Genomic DNA, 24,409 nt, shown 5'->3' with positions numbered 1-24,409 from the left:
CTACGCGACTCCCTTGTCCACTTGTCCCCCCCCCATCCATTTCCACCAATCTCCCTCCTGGCACTTATCCTTGTAAGTGGAACAAGTGATACACCTGCCCTTACACTTCCTCCCTCACCACCATTCAGGGCCCCAGACAGTCCTTCCAGGTGAGGCGACACTTCACCTGTGAGTTGGCTGGTGTGGTATACTGCGTCCGGTGCTCCCGGTGTGGTCTTTTATATATTGGAGAGACCCGACACAGACTGGGAGACCGTCCCGCTGAACACTTACGCTCGGTCTGCCAGAGAAAGCAGGATCTCCCAGTGGCCACACATTTTAATTCCACGTCCCATTACCATTCTAATATGTCTATCCATGGCTTCCTCTACTATCAAGATGAAGCCACACTCAGGTTGGAGGAACAACACCTTATATACCGGCTGGGTAGCCTCCAACCTGATGGCATGAACATTGACTTCTCTAACTTCCATTAATGCCCCTCCTCCCCTTCTTACCCCTTCCCTGACATATTTAGTTTGTTTTTTTTCTCTCTCTCTACCCATCACTGCCTGTTCTCCATCTCCCTCTGGTGGTCCCCCCCCCCCTTCTTTCTCCCGAGGCCTCCTGTCCCACGATCCTTTCCTTTCTCCAGCTCTGTATCACTTTCGCCAATCACCTTTCTAGCTCTTAGCTTCATCCCATCCCCTCATGTTTTCTATCATTTCGCATTTTCCCCCTCCCCCTCCTACTTTCAAATCTCTTAGTATCTCTCCTTTTAGTCCTGACGAAGGGTCTCGGCCCAAAACTTCGACAGTGTTTCTCCTTATAGATGCTGCCAGGTCTGCTGTGTTCCACCAGCATTTTGTGTATTTTGTTAAAAGATTGATTAGAATCAGTAAATTCTTGAACACAAGTAGGTGGTTGATTAGATGCAACTTTTTTTGGGGGGGTTGAATTTGCATGTTGTGATAAAGCAGTTGAATTAGGCTTCAGTGCAACGTTCCATCTGAGGAAATTGGGTGGATTTGGTTTCTTCTGAAGCCAGTCATGACCTTCATTTACTAAATTAGTTCATTTCATTTACTAAAATTCAGGCTTCAAATGTGTTTTTAAGAAGAAAACCTTTATATTTCCAAGCTTAAAATTCTAAATTAACTAACTGTAGCTTTCAAATTATATTTTAGTACCAGTTTAATACTATCAGTTTCAGCTGAACATTCTACGCTCTTATCATTTCATTTGGAGGGAAATGTTGAAGCTAAATTTAAAATAACTTTGGATTTTAATTATGATCAAAGTCGATGATTAATGTTTCATGTAATTGCCTAATAAAATGGAATATGAACCAATCATAAGAAAGCTGGTAATACTACTAAATGCTCAGTGTAACTGCATTAAGCCAGTACGGAAGATAGCAGTTGCATTACATTACCTACCTCCTGTGAAAATAAGTAGTAGGTAAATGATGGGAACATATTTTTCAATTATTTATGGGTTAAAGAAAAAAAATGATTCTACATAGAATATAATGGTGAAAATTATCCCCGGGTTGGTTGATTTGCAGTTTTTACAGAGCACTCGTACTAGAACTGTCTGGTCCCTTCTGATTTGAGAAATATGGTCAGAAATATATATGACATAAATGCCCCTTGGAACAAGTGAAATGTTACTTTCTCAAACTCAGATTACCAGGTGCATTCTCAGTTCAATTGTTTTCTATCATGTGAGAGGCGTTTCTACTCTGAACCAATACCAATGCCTCTACCCACCTAACTCCCAGTGTAGTGTAGTCTTATTAAACTGTGTAATGCCATATTACAAAAGCCTCAATGCTTTGAGTAGAAATGTGCAATATTTTCAAAATTATTCATGGTGGTTAAAATGTGATTATTCTCAAAAGTATTTGAAGGAGCAGTAATATTCATTCCATAATCTAAGTTTTCTAATAAAATGCTTGAAAATGTTATGAATTGTTCTGGAGTTCCTCTCCCAAAGTTGAAGTTCTGTAATATTGCACTGCACACATATCGTCGTGGCTATCCCTTGAGGTCGACGATAATAGTCTTCGTTCCATTTCCACAGAGCAAAGACGCCTGTGCATGTATTTGTTTAACGTGTACTTGATGTTGCACTCCAAGAAGCACACGATACTTCACAAATCAACCAACTGATTCCAATGGCATGGAAACCACGACGATTGAAGCTGATGGATTCGTTGCAGCCTTCATCCGCCTTCACAGCCGTTGAGTTTGAAGTAACTTCGTCTGCCTGTTCCACCGTTGAGGTCTTGGTTGGGTTGTTCTTTGTCAGGGACCTCACCCTCGACCTTACCACCATGGGTGACCCTACCAGGAGCATAGCTCCAAACGGCATTGCTCTCAGAATCTCAGGACCACACAAGCTTCTCCACCACGACAAGGTGACAATCCACGGAGAAGACTGCACGCATATGCTCTTCATATGAACAGAAATTTCAGTTATGCCATCCAAGCAGTTTGCATGAGTCCAACTTTGTCATTGCCTCTGTGGGGATATAGGCCGATACTGGAAAATTACAGATTAAAGATCACTCTGAATCTTATTGAAAGACAGCGGGAATAATGGTCTGTTTCTGGTTTTTCCTAGGTGTTGAAACTGAAGTACTTTATTTAGTAGGAGTTAAATTTGATGTTGCGATTTACTCTTTTAGTTAGTCTTAACAATGTTCTATGGTTATTTTCTGTGCTGATTTATACAGCACTACAAACTGTCCACAGCATATTTTATGTTTATAAAAAAACATGGGGTAGAAGACAGTCTGACAAACCATTATTCAACTGTGGGTAGCCTATCTATATGCATTCTGCAGAGGAAAGTTCAAAATGATTGGTCTGACTGTGGAGTAGCATTTTAATTGTATTTGTTATTCAATAAAATATTGCCTTTGTGTTTACACTAGTACACAAAGGAGGTGTTCCAAGTGTAAGAATACTAAAGGAATTAGCACTAAAATGAGTAGTTGAACTTTTGTGGAGAGATACATTACTGACAGTGCTGGGAATCTGGAGTGAATTCCCTAGCAGTGCAACAGAGTTAAGGAACCCTTGGCAGTCTAGCATCAGATTACACGGTGGCTTGGCGTGGAGAGACTGTTATTGGGGTGTGGTATTAGAAGAGCCAGGGTAAGTACTGTACCTGCTCAGTGCAAATGTATGGGACTCCAGGCTGAATCCTGCTGCTATGCAGAAACAAGCCATTGTTGGGCAAATGGCCAGTGTTCTCAATGGTATTGATAGATCATCCTGACTCTATGGTCTCCTGTGTTGGATGTGACTAAATCTGCTGTCTTCCCTTCTTTGTTTGACTGCACAATGCTTCTCAGCCCTGATAGTTAAGTATGACGGAAGTTGCCCTTGACTTCTTTGAGTGACTTTTATTGCATCCGATGGAAAACTGGGAGATGTTGGATCCTTATGGTCTGTCAGCACATGGAGTGGTCACCATCAATCCCCAGTAAGGGCTTGCAGTCTTTGTGCTGCTCAAGGTACTTAAGCCACATCGCACCAAGCCACCAAGCCACCAAGCAGCCTCCCTACTTAGCTGAACTAGTTCCCACAAACAACACTGAGTGATAGGTGATTCATTACTCCAGAGGACAGGGATTTGCACTAGGTTCCTGACAAGGGAGCAAAGAGGACCGTTGCCGGCCTAGTTCATAACATCACAGCTTGCAGCCTGAGTGGAGGCTCTGTACCAGTGAGTGATTAGACTGAAGGACCAATGTATTGTATGTATTGTAATGTATTGATGCTCTGTGAGATGACCTCTGCTCCTGCTAGGAATTAAACAGTGGGTTGGTTTCTTTTTTTAAATGTTTTTTTTCTACAGAACATTTCAACAATGATGGCATGTCTTTTGTTTTGCAGTGTGGAAATTGGGGAGAGTGTGCGAGGTGAAGATGTATACATCATCCAAAGTGGCTGTGGGGAAATCAATGATAATTTAATGGAGCTATTGATAATGATAAATGCCTGCAAGTTTGCATCATCATCTCGAGTCACCGCAGTTATTCCTTGTTTTCCCTATGCTAGACAAGACAAGAAAGACAAGGTACCACTGGGTCTGACCATTTGTCTTCACGTATATTGGGGGATGGAACTGAAAGCTGGTAACCATGAAATGACACATCTTGATATCAATTTAGGTTTGTTACTTATGGAGTAAAATGTTGGTGTTGAAATGTGACTAGATACAGGAGAGAGCTTTAATTTCCGCTTACAATATTTTATCTTTTTGCAGGCTACTTGCTTAAATCATAAGATCCTTTTACATTCTGAAACCAGTTGATATGGAATGCCTGCTAAATGAACTCATTTGAAAGCTTGGCATTCATTTTGTGTTGGAGTGAATTCTTCAAGTGGTTGCTTTGTAATATCATGCAGTCATTGACTAAGTAGATGGAGATTCCTATATGGTATACTTAAGTAGAGTTTGAAGTTGTAGAACATTTTCTTTTGCAGCCTATTACAAGTTCTGTTCTGTTTAGTCTTCTGCACTTATGCCTGCAAAATAGCTTGGAAATGTTCTTAGTGCTTTTTCATTCAGCTTTCAGTTTGGAAATAGCTTCTACTTGAAGACTTGACTGAACTAAGTAAAACAAGGTTTTCCATAAGTTAGACTGAACTTTAGACTAGTTAGATGTGGCCAAAAGCAACAGAGCATGGTCAACCAACTCATTAAAAATGAATGCTACTTATGTTTCTGTTGTTGACATTATTTCAGATGTTAGTCTGTGCTACAGGCAATATGAATTAAAACTTTGCACAAGTCTTTATTTTTTGACCTGCAGCTTTGAACAGGGTTGTCAAATTAATGTAAACGAGCCGAAGTAACTAGACAGCTTTTGAGAACATAGAACATAGATCAGTATGCACATGACCCACGATGTTGTGCCAATCTTTTGACCTAAGGTCAATCTAACCCTTCCCTCCTGCAAAGTGCTCCACTTTTCCTTCATACATGCGGCTATCTGAGTCTCTTGGATGTCCCTAATATATCTGCTTCTACCATCTGTCCTGGCAGTGCAATCCATGTCCTCATCACACTGTACCTTAAAATACCTCTGATATTCCTCCTATATTTTCCTTCAAACAGTTTTAAAATACCTTCTTGCCTGGGGGGGGGGGGGGGGAAGAAGGTGCTGGCTATCCATTCTTTCTCTTTGCTCTAAAGAGAAAAGCCCCATCTTGCTCAACCTTTTCTCATAAGATATGCTCTCTAATCCAGGCTGCATCCTGGTAAATCTCTGCACCCTCTCTAAAGCTTCCAAATCCTTCCTGTACTAAGGTGACCAAAACTGAACGCAATAGCAGTGTTCTCTAGCATGAGTGTGGCTGCGCCATTACCTTGTGGCTCTTCAACTCAATCCCCTGACTAACGAAGGCCTACACACCATAAGCTGCCATAATCACCTTTGAGTGCTAAGAGAGGTGAATTTAGGCCATAAGATGTAGGAGCAGAATTACAAACAGGAGAAAATCTGCAGACGCTAGAAATCCAAGACACTGACAGACACTCACCCACGTACACACTGCTGGAGGAATTCAGCAGGCCAGGCAGCATCTAAGGAAAAGGGTACAGTTAACGTTTTGGGTTGAGACCCTACATCCTGTCCTGATGAAAGGTCTCGGTCCAAAACGTTGACTCTACTCTTTTCCATAGATGCTGCCTGGCCTACTGAGTTCCTCCAGCATGGTGTGTATGTATATGTGTGTGTTGCTAGGAACAGAATTAGGCCATTTGGCCCATCGAGTCTGTGGCTCCATTTCATCATGGCTGATCCATTTTTCCTCTCAGCCTCAATCTCCTGTCTTTGCCCCCTCCCCCGCTTTTGAGCATTAAGAGGGGTGAATTTAAATGAACTACAGTAGTCACTGGAAGCAAGTTTTCTTGTTGGAAGGATAGAGATTATTTGTTTAAATTCAGCAAGCCAGTGAGAAGTTTAGCATTAAAATATAATCTGAGCAAGAGCAAGATGGAGTCATCTTCCTCATAATGAATCTGGTAGGTTTTTAAAAAAAGAATCCTCAGTTTCTTTTGTGGAAAAAGTGATAATGAGAAAAATGGCTCATGAAACTTAAAAGAAAGCCTAATTAGGCTTCACCTTGTGCTTCAGATTATTTTAAGACTCTTGAGGTGAAATGAATTTCTTGAATATTGATCCATTTGTAATTCAATGGTGTTTCACTGGTCAATCTGAAAGTGGGAATTTGTGTAAAATCACTGTTCTGCGGTTACTGATGTGAAGTATGAAGACTTTTGTGGCTCTTGATTTTGCATGGTCCAAAATAACTTCTGTAAGCTGCTATATTTGGATAAATGTCAAAGATTCTGGAGAACAAATTAAATTTGTACTGGACATGACACATTTATTCATTCACCCAAGCAGAGAATAAATGAGTATAGGGATAATTCCTGAATGTTTGAGTAGTGTGTAGAGTGCTGTACACATTTTTGTTCACGTTACGGGACGAAGTTGATTACAGAAAGGTTCTTTACAGCTGTGTACCAGGAATTACTGGAGTTATTTGCTTTGGAACTGAGTGTATACATTTAAGTGAGATTTAGCTAATTGTCTTCAGAGAGGCTGATAGCCAAGCATCGTAAAATTAAAATAATTAGTGTACAATTCAGAGGGAAGAACTTTTACTAAGATAGTTTTGTAGCTTGCTGCTGGAAGTGTAATAGATGGAGAAACCGTACCCCCTTTAACTTTTAGAAAAAGTACATGGATGTGCATATCAGTTGCCATATGTATTACGTAGCAGAGCAAAGTAGGATTAGGCTTTCTCGACTAACAGACAGTTGTCTGAATAATTGCCACCTATCTCTCAAATTTGATTCTCTGAATGCAATTGTCTTACTATGCTCACCTTAACTGAGCTACTGTTCAAGTGGAATGGGTGTACTTTTTGAGTGAAAGTGAGTGGAGGGGCATCATCTTGCCTGTTTAGGTCAAGTAGGTCTTTAAGGACAAATACTTCTGTTTACAATTTCCTAATTTTTAGACATTATTTCTTAGAATTAAGTAAATAACACTGTCTGAGCCAGTTGCTAATGAGGAATATTTTTATGGCTGAAGTATCTAATTTTCATTTGTACGTCTACCATAGATAGATCTTTGGGAGGTATTTGTTCAACAAGGACCCGGATTGAGACCAAGATCTTGCACTTCGTTTGTTCAGCCACTTGGGTGCTGGTCCCACTAATAAGGGAAATTCATTCCCACTCTTAGGCAATTTTGAGTTCTGAAGTGACTGTTAAAACCTGTTCCACAGTTGAGAGGGGATGTTCCTGAAGGAGATTGAGGCCATAAGTGCTTTCTGCCATTTATTTATTCTCATTCCCAAGATCCATTCCATCTGACTTTTTGTTGTAGTCTTGCTTGTCTTTGCCTCCTAATCATAATTGTAAGTTCTGCAAGGTATCGTAGACTGTCAGATCAGACAGACACATTTTACCATTCAGAATACCGGTTGAATGGCATAATTCTAAGTGGTGTGCAATATGTCAAGATGGCTGTAATTGTGCATGGATATCTGAATGTAGTAGGATAAGTTGGCAGACGATTCATTTTAACCGCATTAGAACTTGAATATTGTAAATGGAAGCACCTGAAACATAACAGAAGGTGACAGTAAAATAAGGATGGGGAGTATGCTGCTATTGCTCAGCCAGATACTCAAGATCTCTGGAAGGAGGTAAGAGTTGTTTCACGCCAAAGATTTCTCACCAGAATAGAGAGCAGTTAAAAGTCAAATGTATTTAAGTTGCAGAACTGCAGTTCTGAAGAGAAATGTGCTGCATCTTTCTCTCTCCACATTTACGATCTAGCCTGCAAATTTGGACAGAGAAATGGGTTTTCCAGCATTGATTATGCTTTTTATAAATATAGTGTTTTGCATCTTGGTTCCATCATTTCTTTTTATTTTACATTCTCTCAACTCCATTTCCACTCAGTTTCTTTTGTTTCCTCCAGATGCACCCTGTGTTTAATGTGCCTTCAGCATGGCTGCCATTCAGTCATGGACTGCACTTGGGCGCAGGCATTGTTTTTGCTCTCTGCATCCTTCGTTCCTACTTTGCAACTAAAAACCTTTCTAACTTTTGAGTTTCATTCATCTGAAACAGTAACTTTCTCACCCTCTCTCCACAAATGGTATCTGGCCTACCCAGGATTGTTTTATATCTTTGCAGCTGTTATTATTGATTTCACTTTAATATGAGATATTAAGTGCTCCCATCAATCTTGTGAGGCCTGCTGTTGTCCACATTAGCATACATTGCAATACATAAAAGCTATATATGGCTGTGTGTGTGTGTGTGTGATTAAAGTTTTGCAAAAAAGAGACAAAAATATTGAGGTAGTGTTAATAGATCCTTGTCTATTCAGAAATCTGATGATGAAGGAGAAGAAGCTGTTCCCGAGATGTTGAGTGTGGGTCTTCAGGCTCATCTACCATCTCCTTAACAGAGAAGATGAGAAGAGGGCATATCCTGGGTGATGGGTGTCCTTAATAATGGATGCTGCCTTTTTGAGGCATCACCTTTTGAAGGTGTCCTTGATGCTTGGTGGGGGGAGGGTTTGGGGACTAGTGCCCATGTTGGAGCTGGCTGAGTTTACAACATTCTGCAGCTTCTTCCGATCCTGTGTAGGGCCCGTCCATACCAGACAGTGGTGCAACCAGTTAGAATGCTGTCCATTGTATATCTGTGGAAATCTACGAGTGTCTTTGCTGACATAGCAGATCTCAAATTCCTAGTAAAAATATTGCCACGGTTGTGCTGCCTTTATAATTGCATCTGTTTTGGGCCCAGGATTGATCCTCAGAGATGGTGACACACAGGAACTTGAAACTGCTCGCGCTTTCCACTGCTGATCCCTCTGAGAACTGGTGTATGTTCTTTCAACTTCCCTTTCCTGAAGTCCACAACCAATTCCTTGGTCTTACTGACACTGAGTGCAAGGTTGTGGCTGCGACACCACTCAACCAGCTGATTTATCTTGTTCCTGTACGCCTCCTTGTTACCATTTGAAATTCTGACAACAATAGTTGGATACACAGCAGTTTTATGGTTGGCATTTGAGCTGAGCCTAGCCACACAATCGTGGGTGTAGAGAGAGTAGAATGGTGGGCTAAGCAAGCATTCTTGAGGTGTGCCAGTATTGATTATCAACAAGGAAGAGATATTATTTCCAATCTGCACAGTCTATCATCTCCCAGTGAGGAAGTCAAGGATCCAATTGCAGAGGGAGGTGCAGAGATCCAGGAGCTTGTTGGTGAGAACTGTGGGTATGATTATGTTGTGTGCTGAGTGGTAATCAATAGGCAGCAAGTTGATGTAGGCATTACTGTTGTCCAGGTAATTAATTCAAGGCCAGTGAGGCTGCATCAACTGTAGGCTTATTGTGGCAATAAACAACTTCTATAGGGTGCAGGTCCTTAGGCGGGAGTTGATTCTAGCCATATGCAAGTTTTCATCACTGTAGATGTGAGTGTCATGGGAGAATAGTCATTGAGGCAGCTCACCCTGCTCTTCGTCAGCACTGGTGTGATTGATTCGTGTAGCATTAAATGATTTGACTGCTTTGATCATTCACAGTTTGAATGCAGTATACTTATCCTATCTAATGTATCCCCAGGAGTATTATTTATATTTGTAATCAAATTCTTCCTCCTTAGTGGCCTCTGAATTGCCCCAGTGTTGTTCAGTATTAATCTCTTGTTCTGGTTTATGCCATCATCTCTGTTGTTAATAGCCAATACATTCCTCACAAAGTCCATTTTAAGACACTGCTTTTTAAAAAGTTTTTAAAAGAGCTGTATTTTATCTGCTTGTTGGTCCCTTTATGAAATTAATTGCATGCTTTGGTTTGAAAGCTGCTTCTATTATGGAGAAAAAAACTTCCTGAATCCATTTTGCACATTCACTCTTAACATGGTAAATAAAATGTGACATGTACAGTTAGTGCTGTTATGTTTTCTGAGTTAGCAGTTGTAGTACCAGCAGAATTTGTATACAACTTCTACGGTTTTTTTCACTTGGATGTGCACTTGTGTAGTTCTTTTTGCAGTTACTTCATTTGCCATAGAGTCAGAGCAATACAGCACAGAAACAGACCTTTCAGCTTGGTCTGTCCATGCCAAACATCTCCCTTTTAAATCTCTCCAAATCTAGTAGGTGGACAGCCTAGTTTTGGATTACCTCTATCCAAGCATAAGATTGTTGGTGTCCACCTTATTGATTTCTCATAATCCTAAACATTTTATTATCTCCCCGAATTTTTCTACAAGCAATTCCTCAATATCTTTGAGACAGTAAAACCAGTTTATTTTCTTATGCTGTGGTACTTTGCTTTTCATTGTTAACCAACAATGAAATCCCCATTAATGAGAGTACAATTTTCTGATTTAGATTTCTAGCTATGTTTGAAATGTTGATTATATAGGAAAGATTTTGGCTCTCTCAATTTTTATTTTTCCAACATATATAAATTGGTAAATATCCTTTAAATGTTTGCCAGTTTAATTCTTTGGCTGATGTTAGAACTAATTATAGTAGTTCTTCTTTGCTCTTAACAGGATCCTTGTTAAGCAGCAGTTATTTTCAACAGCCTCTTCAGTATTTCAAATTGAATGTATTCCCTTTCAGTCATTTCTGCCCCTTCAGATTCCAATATCCTAATCTAATCTGTATTTATTAGCATCAATCTTTGGTCATGCCTTAAGCTGTGGAGTTGATGTGCCAGTTCAGTTTTTGTTCATTTTTTGTGCAGAGAGGAGGGATCTGGGAATTGATGATGGTGCTGCTGTTCCTTTTTCTTTTCTTTCTGGGCTTCATGACTATCTGGAAAAGGACGATTTCAGAGTTGTGTACTTTGATAATAAATGAAACTTTGAAGGTGTTTTTGAACTTTTTGAAGTTGAAAATCCCTAAGTTTTCTTCAAGAACACATCCTGAAGCCATCTCTGATTAGGCTTATTATTTAAATATGTAAATTTTTTGCAAAACTTGTTAGATGTTGTGCAGTTAGATCCTTGAAATATTGTGTTATATGAAAAGTGTTAAATAAATGAAGTTTGAGTTATCAATTTCTAGTTGCAGTGGGTCTAGCCTATTTAACTCTAATCCAGTAAAACTGATTATGTTACATTTAATATTTCACTTCAAGATTGGATTGTAGCTGTTGGTGTATTGAATGCAAGTGTGGAATTAATGAAATGGGGAGTTTTTAAATGACAAGCTTCATTTATGCTTATTGCAAATAAGTATAATTTATTATAATGTAAATTTTACTGTTTATATGCTCACATTGAGTTCAGTAACGATTTCAGTGACAGTAAATTAAGTTTAAGAATGGTTTTGAGATCTATTCGTGATTGTCTTAAATATTAGGGCATAACTTTGGGATTGGTGTTTTAATAATCTTCTGGCAAAGAGTTACATTACTTATGGTTGGTTAACGCAATACACTGTTCAAACATAACCATGCAATATAAATTGGCATACTATCTTATTAATCTAATTATTAGAATGTCTCATTCTTCTTTCAATTGCATTACTGCCACTTAATGTACATCAGTCTTGGGATATGTTGTCAATTTCTTGGTTGTGTGAGAGTTTCAGGTTTTTTGAGTGTTGATTTCATCTTTGTAGTCTAAATACTGACAGAATTCATTCTGAAGATGGGGTAAAATAGCCTTTGGTGTCAAATGCGATTTCTGCACATTAATACGGCATTGGGCAAAGTGGAATATTGCATATTTTGGTGGATAACTCCATTCCCTCTGCAGTGGCACAGCAATCCAGCTAGACTGAAATTGTAGCAAAGTGAGCATAAACAGAACCAGCCAATTAATCCCAGATTCAAGAATTTTAATACAAACTTGCAAATTGTTCCACCGTAAGGGAGGTTCTTTGTTAACGGAGATGTTCCACAGTCTAATCCAAGCAAAAGCCTGAACTTACTCTTGGCTTCTTTTGAGGTAATGCCCATTTAATTGATATGATAGAGCTATCGGAAGTTGTGGTGAACGGGGAAATAATCACCTTGTACTTTGTGTTGACTCTGGACCACATGCAACCTCATGGCATCATATAGTGGCTTCTTTCAGTTAATGAGCTTCAGTAGAAGTAGCTGTGCCATGAAAATAATGTGTACTTTGAGTAAAGAACTTTGGTGTGCTGTGCATTTTGAAGATAATTTTGAACACTGGTTAGGTCCATACCTAACCCAAGAATATTAGAGAATATTATTGTAGGAGTTCCAGTGTGCTGTGTTCTATACAAACCATTTTCAGCTTCATTATCTTCAGCTCCTTCATAGGTTGGAATGTTCATTGACTGCAGATTTGAAAACTGTTCCCTTTTATTTGCTTATAAGACATAAGAGCAGAATTAGGCCATCAGGCCCATCAAGTCTGCTCCGCCATTCAATCATGGCTGATCCTTTTTTTAATCTCCTCCTCAACCCCAGCTCCTGGCCTTCTCCCCATAACCTTTGATGCCATGTCCAATCAAGAGCCTATCAATCTCTGCCTTAAATACACCCATTGTCCTGGCCTCCACAGCTGCATGTGGCAACAAATTCCACAAATTCACCACTCTTTGACTGAAGAAATTTCTCTGCATCTGTTTTTAAAGGGCACTCCTCTATCCTGAGGCTATGCCCTCTTGTCCTAGAAGCTCCCACCATGGGAAACATCCTTTCCACATCTACTCTGTCTAGGCCTTTCAACGTTCGAAAGGTTTCAAAGAGATCTCCCCCCCCCCTTCTGAATTCCAGCAAGTACAGACCCAGAGCCATTAAACGTTCTTCATATGATAACCCTTTCATTCCCGGAATTATCCTTGTAAACCTCCTGTAGATCCTTTCCAATGCCAGCACATCGTTTCAATATGGTATACTCAAGGTGAGGCCTCACCAGTGTTTTATAAAGCCTCAGCAGCACATCCCTGCTCTAGTATTCTAGACCTCTTGAAATGAATGCTTACATTGCATTTGCCTTCCTCACCACCGACTTAACCTATAAGTTAACCTTCAGGGTGTTCTGCACAAGGACTCCCAGGTCCCCCTGCATCTCAGATTCCTGTATTTTCTCCCCGTTTAGAAAATACCACACACATTTATTTCTACTATCAAAGTGCATGACCATGCATTTTCCAACATTGCAGTTTACTTGACACTTTCTTGACCATTCTCCTAATCTGTTCAAGTCCTTCTGCATCCTACCTGTTTTCTCAACACTACCCATCCCTTCACCATTCTTGATATCATCTGCAAACTTGGCAACAAAGCCATCTATACCACAATGAATTTCATGATGGAATGCAAAAAAAATTCTGCATGACATTCAAGCATGGATTGATGAATAGCTAGTACAGGGGTTCCCACCTGAGGTCTACGGAACCCTTGCTTAATAGAATTGGTCCCTGGCAATAAAGGTTGTGAGCCCCAATTCTCACCTTATAATTATTGTTATTGTTCAGTGAATTTTCCAGCAAATATGGTGTAGGTGCTCCTGTATTTTTAGAAGCAGTTTAGTTTTCTGTAGCTGGTACCACGTACTTGAATCTGGCTCTTTTATAGTTTAACTATTATCATTGGAATTTTGTTATCTCTAGATTTAGTATGAGACAACCATGTCTGCTTTTTCCTTTTACACTTTCTTCTCTTCTGTACTTTGTTCATTCTTTGTTCCTGTAACGGCCAATAGCAGCAAGTTTTATGCCTCATTCTTGACATCTGAAAAACCTTTGGATCACAAACGCATCAGGATTCAGCCACATCATGAATCTCTTGAGGTGCAGCAGAAATGAAGTTTAAATGTTCCTGAAAATTAATTCCATGATGTAACATCTTCAAAAGGAGTAAAAATCAAATGTAAACTCTAACAGGTTTCTTTTTATGTATTAAAAAAGACTTAATTCATTGCTAGCATGTAAAAAAAAATTGGGTAACTTATTCATGCCATGTTCGAGAATTCATGATTTTAACATATTCTTCACCAGTTGTACAATAATAGAGCTCTTCTTTGAATGTTACCATTTTATGTAATTGAGTTTTTTGTTTGTTCACAAATCTGAACTGTCTGATTTAATTTAGTCAATTAATTGCCACATCTTTATGGGCATAAATCACAAGGCATCAGTTCACTTAATTTGATCGAAAATAACTCTGGGCATGGAGGTCCTGCTTGGCGCAGTTGTGATTGCTGAGATGTACAACTAAGCAGATTGAAAGATTTTTGCATATAACTGCTGCAATTAAACAATAGGATATTGAAAGTAGCATTTTATTTCACAGCATTCCTTTTATTGAAGGGCATAATACATGAAAAGTGGTTATTTCTTCCAATACCAATGTACAGAATAGGATTATTGGCCATAGACTTGGCAGCTTAAGAGGCATTTAAACTGACAAGTATAGTGCTACAGGTCATTTACAGGCAGATGGAGTTACCGTAGTTTAGATTTGTACAGTTAAAGGGCTTGTCCTTGTGCTCTACTACTCTATTTCTGATCAACGTCGCATCAACCTCATTCAATTCTTGCAGAATGTCAATTGAGAAACTTGCTGGCGATTAAACATTTACACTAGAGATTTTATTCAATTATGTCTTATTTTAGAGCCGTGCCCCTATTTCTGCAAAGCTTGTGGCCAACATGCTGTCAGTTGCCGGAGCAGATCATATTATCACCATGGATTTGCATGCCTCTCAAATCCAGGTGAGTGTAAACTATAACTAACAAACCTCTACCCTCATGAGGTGTGTTTCAAGTTTAATTTCATTGTGTGAAATTTCTTCAAATGTTTCACAGGACTTAATACACTTTTAAAAACTCCATGATTCATTATCTGATATTATTTAACTGCATAAGTTTCTTTTACATAACAATAGAAATTTATAAGATTTATCTTTCACATATTAGTCTTCCCATTTTTGAAGAAAAACAGTATTTAATAATCTATAAAAGATTGATTAATATTGATAGCACGTACTGAACTAAAGTTCTGTCTTTTAACATGTTGCTGTACCATTCCGGTTAGCACTTTGTGAAAATGTTAGTTGAACTGTCTGCTGGGATTGGTGTACAGGTGTTCTATTTTGACATTGTAACTGGTGGAACTATCGCATTGTTGGACACTATTAAACCTCAAATCAGCATGGGGTAATTCCAATGTTGATGTGCATTGAGATGTGGCTCCTGAGTGAGGCAATAGATTGAGGCAGATGTAAATTGGATAATACTGTGGAAGAGTTGAATTGGCAGCCTTCCCTCGTGCATTAGTTAATGAATCCCACTACTGCACCTACTTACCTGGTGTCTATAGTGAGGTTCTTTCATGGTATTCTTAAGCAGTCTCTCTGGGTTGAGGGTAACTTCTACAGTTCCGTGGGTCTGGAAGTGGCTCTTGTGGGGCCAGCATATGATGCCACAGTGAAAACAGGTGGTGATTGATGGGCCACCTTGAGGTGTTCTGTGAAATGCTGTATACCCATGCCAGTTTGATGCTTGGATTTAAATTCAAGTTGCTCAGTACCTTCCCAGGTTCACTGGGGGAGATGTGGCTTCCCAGGGAGGCCCTCTGCATATCCCTTACATGGTTTCTGTTCTGGAGATGTCATGGAGATTAGGAGTCTGATATCAGATATTGGATGATGCAACCTGCACACTGGAGCAAGCTGATGTTGGGAATGTAGGTCTGAAAGAAGACACTGACATCATCTCCTATTCTAACAATTAATTTATATCTGAATGCATCAAACTTTTGAATTGCACTAATAAAAGAAATCTGAACATTTTTAGTTTGGTTGAAGATTTTTTGAATTTAAAATTACAATGCAGTAGATAAATGTAACCATTGTTGCTTTACAAATTTGCATTAATTTTCTTTGGTCAGGGTTTCTTTGATATTCCTGTGGATAATTTGTATGCAGAACCAGCAGTACTCAGATGGATAAAGGAAAATATTCCAGAATGGAGGAATTCTATAATTGTCTCTCCAGATGCTGGTGGAGCTAAAAGGTGAGTTGGAGGGGACAATGTGGGGAATTGCATGAGTCAAGTTTGCTCAGAGAAAGAGGAATTGATGCCGTTCGTTGTTTCTAGGTAAGGAGAAAATTGCATTTTAATTTGAATCACTTGTACTTTAGAAACACAGGCATTTTGAGATTACTGGTTTATTGTAATCCAGTTATCTTCTCTACCTTCAGGGTGACATCAATCGCAGATAGACTGAATGTTGAATTTGCTCTAATCCACAAGGAAAGGAAGAGAGCAAATGAGGTGGACAGGATGGTGCTTGTTGGTGATGTTGAAGGCAGAGTGGCCATTCTTATCGATGACATGGCAGACACATGTGGAACCATATGTCACGCTGCTAATAAGTAAGTGAATCTGGCCAAATATTTTCTGAAGGTTGGTTTACCAGTGTGGTTTCTTGATTTTTACATATGTGCTTGGAGGGGACAGTCGGGGGAAACCTCAGACTTTAAGCCTGCTGTTTCCTTGAAATGCATTTCAGGATTAAGAAAGATGTAATAGGAATTAGGACTAAAAAGTTCAAAGTAAATTTCTTGCCAAAGTATATGTATGTCACCATATACAACCTTGAGATTCATTTTCTTGCAGGCATACTCAATAAATCTATAGAATAATAACCATAATAGAATCAATGAAAGACCGCCCAACTTGGACGTTCAACCAAAGTGCAGAAGATAATAAACTGTAAATATAATAATAAGCAATAAATATCAAGAACATAGAATGAAGAATCCTTGAAAGCGAGTCCATTGTTTGTGCGGACATTTCAATGATGTGAAGTTATCCCATTTGGTTCAAGAGCCTGATGATTAAGAGATAATAATGTTCCTGATCCTGTGGGTCCTGAGGCTCCTGTACCATCTTCCTAATGGCAGCAGCGAGAAGAGAGCATGACCTGGGTGGTAGGGGTCCCTGATGATGAATGCTGCTTTCCTGTGACACACTCCTTGTAGATCTGCTCAGTGGTGGGGATCAGCCACTTTTTCTAGCATTTTCAGTTCAAGGGCATTGGTGTTTCCATACCAGGATGTAATACACCTAGTCAATCTCCACTGCACATCTATAGAAGTTGATGAAAATTCTAGATATCATCCTGAATCTCTGCAGACTCCTAAAGAAGTAATGGAACTGCCATGCTTTGTGGGCCTAGGACAGGTCCTCCGCAATAATAACACTGCGGAATTTAAAGTTGCTAACCCTCTCCACCTCTGTTCCTCCGATGAGGACTGGCTCATGTTCCTCTGGTTTTCTTCCCCTGAAGTCAATAATCAGCTCTTTGGTTTTGCTGACCTTGTGTAAGAGGTGTCAGCCAGATTTTCAATTTCTCTCCTATATGCTGATTTGCTACCATCAGTTTACAGCAGTGGTGTCGTCAGCAAGCTTGAGTATGCCGTCAGTGCTTTGCTTAGCCACACAGTCATAAGTGTAAATGGAATAAAGCACTTGTATCCCATTTTGCATTCAAAATGGATGGTGCTTAAGTGATTAAGCATCTTAAAAGCCCACTCACAGTATTTATACTTAAACTTCATCAGTTGAAGATTTTGGATCTCTCTTTAAGATCAGTCTTTTGTGAAATCAAATGCTGTGCTAGTTACATCTCCAAGAATCTTGCAGAAGCCACTCTGCAGTATGTGCACTAACTTATTAAAATAGGACTTTAGACCTTGCAGGATTCAGTTCCTTTTTCTAATGGCTGGACATTAAGTCACTGCAATGTTACTACTTCCTGGCCAGGAAATCATTCTTAAATATTTGAATGATATGATGCCCTGTTAGTGTGCACATAATGTTGACATGGAGATTGCTTCTAGATTATATAAGTTCTCTTTCTGTGGTCCTTGGAGGTCATGAGAGCATGTTACTTTTTGTCAAAGTCATACAGTACTAGAGCAGAGAAAAAGTCCCTTCAGCCCAAATAGTCTATCCCGAGCTATTATTCTGCCTAATCCCATCGTCCCACATCTGGACTATACCCTTCATATGCCTACCATCCAGGTATTTATCTAAATTTCTCTTAAATGTTGAAATCAAACCCACATTCACCACTTGCGCTGGCAGCTTGTTCCCCACACTCAGCAATTTTCGACTGAAGAAGTTCCCCCTCTGGTTTCCTTTAACTATGAGGTCTAGTACTATTCTTACTCAGCCTCAGTGGAAAATAGCCTACTTTCACCTACCCTGTCTGTACCCCTCATAATTTTGTATATCACTATCAAATCTCCCCTCTATTTCCTTTGCTCCAAGGAATCTACTCAACCTTTCCTTAACCTTAGATGTTCAAATCCTGCAAGCATCCATGTACATTTTCTCTGCACTCTTTCAATCTTATTGATATTTTTCCTGTAGGTAGCTGACCAGAACTACACACAATCCTTGAAATTATTCTTCACCAATGTCTTGTACAACTTCACTATAACATCAGAACCCCTGCACTTGATAGTTTGATTTAATCAAAGGTGTACCTGTTATTTCTACCACTTTTAATGTTTCATACTTCATGTATGTTCAAGTTAACAAATGAGTTGTTGATAACTATCAATTGGGGAAAAGACCCGAGTTTTATTTCCTTTTGAGATCAACTTTAATTAAACATTTCCATGGTTGCACACAATGAATAAGCCTTAAATGCTTATTAAACACTCAACTCTCCCTCCAGTACAAGCATGGTTCCTCCAGAAGTTATTAGTAAACTCCAAACTAGAAATACCAAAGAAATTTGCTGAGTAGGAGCTTGGAAAAGAAAGTCGCTTTTAATGCACTACTACTACTCCGCTTGTGATTCTGCTTCCCTCGTGCAGTTTATACATAATGGATGTGTAATTTGTTTTAATGTTCCGTGAAAATCTCAGTGCTTTTCTTTTGTTCCCAATACAGTCTTGATATTATGGATCTCAAGCTTCTCAGTTGGTCTGTGCAGAAGAGAAACATTTTAAAAAATGCTTTGTTTCAGGCAGTAATTGAGATGGGTCACTGGAGTAGTGGGTGTGAAATCTATGCAAGAGCAGGAGGTATTGAAAAGGGCAAATCTCATTGTGTGCGAGTTTCACCTGGGTCAATAAAAAGATGAGGTTTTGTTCAGCTTTTGTTGGAGTGGACAAAATTAGAGTAGAGAACCGAGGCTTTGGCTCACGAGGTGGAGGCCAAGGTCTTGGAGGCCATTTTGGATTGTCTGTGATGTGAGTGGGCCAGTATCAAAGTCTAAGACCTGATACTTCGGCTCAAGAGGCTTCAACGAGGGGGCACAGGTGAGTAGCAGGTAAGAAGAGGTACGGTTTCTTTTTATAGTACTTAACAAAAAGGATACTAAATTACAGCTGATTAAATAAAATAGAGATGCAGGATCAGTTGATATGATGTAGCTGCATGATGTGGGAGCTAGTGGACTCCATTGTGGTTCTGGATGACCGTATCTGCAGAAACCTTGATGGCCTGAGGAACTCAGACTCAATGTCTACCTGGAATTTGATAGTGATGCAAAAGGGAGGGGCAGAGTTATCTGGGCACTCTGCTTAAGGAGGCAGTCATACCCTTTAGATTCATTAGTTCAAGTTCAGTCTTGTGGAAAAGAGGACATGACAACCCTTAGGGAGCTTAAGGTAAGGGAATCCTTAGGAGGCAGTCATCATAATATGATAGAATTGACTCTAATTTCAGAGGACGAAGGTAAAATCAGATGTGTTTATATTACAATTGATTAAAGACAACTATAGGGCATGAGACAGATGGCTGAGTTGATATGGAAGGGGCCACTAGCAAGGATGAAGGTAGCGCAGTAATGGCTAGAGTTTCTGGGAGTAATTCGGAAAACAGAGGATTGGTTCATCGCAAACCTAGGTTCATCATATTTATACTAACATCCCTTGTGCATATCGAGCTACTCCTTGCCCCTAATTATCTCTGACCATTTATCTGTTCAGCTAATTCCTGCAAAGATCTGTGACTGGCTAAAAAACAGAAGTGCACTGAAGACGTCACCATTTTTAAACACATCTAACGTGAGGGCAAACCAGAAGCCATGGCTGGCAGCAGAGTTATGAGCACAGCTGAAGATTGGGATGCTGTTTTCAGGATCAAGGTATAAGACGGCCCTCAGGTCAGCAGGACCTGTGCTTTCCCATGCCATCTGGAAGACAAATCAGGATTATTCACATTTCTGTGACAACAGAGACAATGAGGCGCATGTGGCAGGGCATTCTGACCATAACAGTCCACAAGTCCACCCTGCGCATCAAGCACAGTGATGCTTCTCTTCCTGATGGGCTGAATGCCTTTTGTGCCTGGTTTGGTGCATGGAATGATGTGCTGGTGAGGAAGCCCTCCCCCTCCCCCAAGTCAACCAACGTTAAGCTGCAGGGCCTGATAACATACCTGTTTAGGTGCGGAGTGACCGTGCAGCTTAGTTAACTGAGTTCTAATAGACATCTTCAACATCTTTCTGGAACAGTCCACTGTCCCCTCAGGCTTCAAGGCAGCCACCATCATCCCAGTGCCCAAGAGGGCAACAATAGCCTGCCTCAATGACCACTGTCCAGTGGCACTGATCTCAACAATAATGAAGTGCTTTAAGCAGTTAGTTATAATCACTTTAACTCCCATTTACTAAATTGGACTCTGTCCATTTCGGTTATCACTTAATGCCATAGTCTCTGCACTCTACTCCGTCCTGTCCCACCTGAAAAATAGTGCCTCATATGGCAGGATGCTGGCATACGACGGCTCATCAGCTTCATCACGGTATTTAATACGATCATCCCTCAAGCTGGTAGGTAAACTGTCATTGTGCAGTCTCAACACCTGTCTTTCTTGACAAAGGCCAGCTTCAGTCAGTGCTGGCAGAAACCTCCCTAGCTCCAGAGCTGCATCCTCAGCCTGCTGCTGAAAAAGTCACCACACGCTTTAAGAAGGGAGGGAGGGAGGCAGAAGAAAGTATATCATTGGCCAGTCAGTGGTTGGGAAGATGTTGGAGTCCTTCAAGGATGTATTAAGGTTTCAGGGTACTTGTTGGCACATGTTAAAATAGACCAAAGTCAGCTTGGATTGCTTGGGGGAAATTGTGCCTGATAATCTGTTGGAATTAATTGAGGAAATAACAGGCAGGATAGACAAGGAGTCATAGACATTCTTTACTTGGATTTTCAGAAGGCCTTTGACAAGGTGCAGCAAATGAGGCTGCTAAAGAAGTTAAGAGCCCATGGTACTGCAGGAAAGATAATAGCATGGAACAAAGATTGGCTGAAGATAGAGTATGAATAAAGGGGGCCTTTTATGGTTGACTGCCAGCAACTAGTGGTTTCTGAAGGAGTTGGGTTTGCTACCTTTCGCATTGGGGTCTGCTACTTTTTGCATTATATTATTGATATGGATGATGCACTTGGCTTTGTGGCCAAGTTTCCAGATGATAGATAGGTGGAGGGACAGGTAGTGTTGAATCAGAGATCTGCAGAAGGACTTGGACAGATTAGAATGGGCAACCTAGTGGCAGAGGGAATGCAGTGTTGGGAAGTGTATGGTTATGCATTTTGACTGAAGGAATAAAACTATTTTAAATGGGAGTAAATTCAGAAACTGGAGGTGCAAAAGGACTTGGCAGGATTCCCTAAAGGTTAACTTACAGGTTGAGAGTTTGGAGTAAGGAAAGCAAATGCAATGTCAGCATTTGCTTCAAGAGGACTAAAATATAATAGCAAAGACATAATGCTGAGACTTCAAGGCATTGGTCAGACCACATTTGGAGTATTATGAGCACTTTTGGGCCCTGTATCTACGGAACATTGAAGAGGGTCCAGAGGAGATTTACAAAAGTGATGTATGGATTGAATAGCGCAGCAGATTCAATGGGCTGTATGGCCTAAGTTTGTCCCTAAGTCTTGTATTCACTACCATATATTTGATATTGTTAGCTTCGATGTGTATAAATGTAAGTGTGGCTGGTTGCTGGTATTTGCACAAATTTAGTGCTGACACAAAGATGAAATCCCAGATTCTACTTGGAGGACTGGATATGTCACAAAGGAGGCAAAGATGAGCCTTTTGTATTTTGGATATCTCTAAACTCCAATCATAAAGCGCTAAATACTTTTGAGGATGTTTGCCATAATCTTTGGGTTTTTTTCCATGCTGACTATCTTGTGTATGAATGAAAGAATTTACCTGCTTGTGAATCCCCCTCTCTGATTCTAGATTGCTGCAGATGAGCATGTTGTATAATTGTTACAGAACAAGTTCTGAAAAGTACAAATTGCTGAAATTAAAGCAATGAAGATTCCCAAATTTGACCTACAGTAAAAACGTAGCATTACTTGGTGTAAACTTCAGTTTGGCTATTTTGCTACTGTTGTGACAGTTTGCTCTTCTGTACAAATCTATTTTGCTTGCTCAAATACACCCTATTCCCCTACAATGTTACATTTCTTGTTTCCTGATTAAAGGAATCATAAAATAATTAGGGGCAGAGTTGAGGGCTGGTGGAAAATGGCTGCATCCGTGAACAAATTGCAGGCTCACCTTGATTATAATCTGTGATCACTTTAACCTGTTTTCCACTAGTTTTAGGGGCAGTGCATGAGCTTTGTATGGATGAATACCGATGAGTGCATAATATGGTTTGCATCAGTATTGGTACTAGGATGATTCATCATCATTCCAGTTCAGTCAAAAGCTGGCTTCTAAAACCTTGTGCTTGAAATCCGGCTGTCACGTGGAAAACAATTGGAGTAAATGTGCCATTTGTAGGCTGGGGGATGTAACTAGCAAGGAACCCATGGGATTAGTTTTTGGCCAACCCAGTTCTGTACTTTTTGCATTAATGACCCAAAGAAAGAAACAAGATGTAAGACTCCTAAGTTTGCTGATCTAATTCAGATTAGTACCTGGGTGGGAGGGATATGGAATGCTATGGTCCAAGGGCAGGGCAATTGGAATACAGGGAGTAATAGTTCGGCACAAACAAGATGAGCTGAAGGACTTGTTTCTGTGCTGTAGTCCTCTGACTTTATGCAGAAAGGTGATAAGCTTTTTGTGAAAAGGATATTACAGAATCAGAGTTGGCTTAAGTGATTGGACCACAACCTGGCAAATGTTTATTGTGCAGAAGTCTGACCTCATGCACTTCATTAAGAAGAACAAAAAGTTGGATTACTATGTAAATCAGGGGTTCCCAGCCAATACAATTAAGCAAGTGGTCCGTGGACCCCAGGTAGAGAACCCCTAATCTAAATGGAGAGGAACTAGCAATGAGTGACGTTCAGAGGGATTTTGATGTTCTAATATATAGAACACGAAAGATCAGCAGGTAGGTCCAACAAGTATTTAAGGCAAACAGCATGTTGGATTTTTTTTTTTGACGAAGGAGGTGGGGTTTAAGAATAGGGAGATTGGTTTAAAGGTGTACATGGGGTTTGAGGTCAGACCTGGAGTACTGTGCACCTAAAAGAAAGATGCACTAGCATTGGAGGAAATCAAAGGAAATTCACCTGGCCAATTCCTGGGATATGTGTTGTCCCGTAAGAGAGGATAGATACTTTATATCTGTATTCCTTAGTGATTAGATAAAAGTGGGATGAGCTTTATTCAAAGATACAATTTTTTGGGGGCAGGAGTTGTTCGACAGAGTAGTTGTTGACATATGTCTTCACTTGGGGTAGAATCATTAACGAGTGAATATAATCACAAAATAAGGATCCAGTTATTTAAAACTGTATGATCTTCCTGTTTCTGGCCTCACCAGCATGTAGCACGGTAGGCAATCCTGAGATCACAATTCTGGAGATCATGTCTTTAGCATCTAAATTCAGAACTCACTCTGCAGAAACTCATCACTCTTCCTACCTACAACACACACAAAATGCTGGTGGAACACAGCAGGCCAGGCAGCATCTATAGGGAGAAGTGCAGTCGACGTTTCGGGCCGAGACCCTTTGACAGGACTAACCGACGAAGTCAGTTGAAATCTCTTACTATCTTTCCTTTCGGTTAGTCCTGTCAAAGGGTCTCGGTCCAAAACGTCGACAGCGCTTCTCCCTATAGATGCTGCCTGGCCTGCTGTTTCCCACCAGCATTTTGTGTGTGTTGTTGTTTGAATTTCCAGCATCTGCAGATTTCCTCGTGTTTACTCTTCCTACCTATGCCATTGATACCTACATGGACTGCAACATCTGGCTGCTCACCCACCCACATAAGAATGCTGAGGACTCATGTCCTGGACCCTGGCAGCCAGGAGGCAACATACCATCTGGGAATATCATTCTCATCCATGCAACCTCCTTTCTGTTCCTCTAAATAATGAATCTCCTATCACCACAGCTCAGTTCTTATTCCCACAGCCTTCCCTTCTGAG

The 24,409-nt window shown here is 40.1% G+C and overlaps 1 protein-coding gene across 2 annotated transcripts in view; it reads left to right on the top strand.

The window, feature by feature from the left end:
• Positions 1-24,409, top strand: part of LOC132393162 (ribose-phosphate pyrophosphokinase 2-like) — a 44,459-nt gene that overhangs the window by 16,063 nt on the left and 3,987 nt on the right. The window contains exons 2-5 of one of the 2 annotated variants that reach the window (XM_059968058.1): positions 3,888-4,071; positions 14,653-14,751; positions 15,929-16,053; positions 16,242-16,415. In XM_059968058.1, coding sequence (XP_059824041.1) covers positions 3,888-4,071; positions 14,653-14,751; positions 15,929-16,053; positions 16,242-16,415 — 582 coding nt within the window. The remainder of the gene's footprint in view (positions 1-3,887; positions 4,072-14,652; positions 14,752-15,928; positions 16,054-16,241; positions 16,416-24,409) is intronic. The other variant, XM_059968059.1, reaches the window with a different exon arrangement.

Source organism: Hypanus sabinus, chromosome 4 (assembly GCF_030144855.1).
Source record: "Hypanus sabinus isolate sHypSab1 chromosome 4, sHypSab1.hap1, whole genome shotgun sequence".
NCBI classification, from domain to species: Eukaryota; Metazoa; Chordata; class Chondrichthyes; order Myliobatiformes; family Dasyatidae; genus Hypanus; species Hypanus sabinus.
This window is presented reverse-complemented; position numbering and strand designations above follow the sequence as displayed.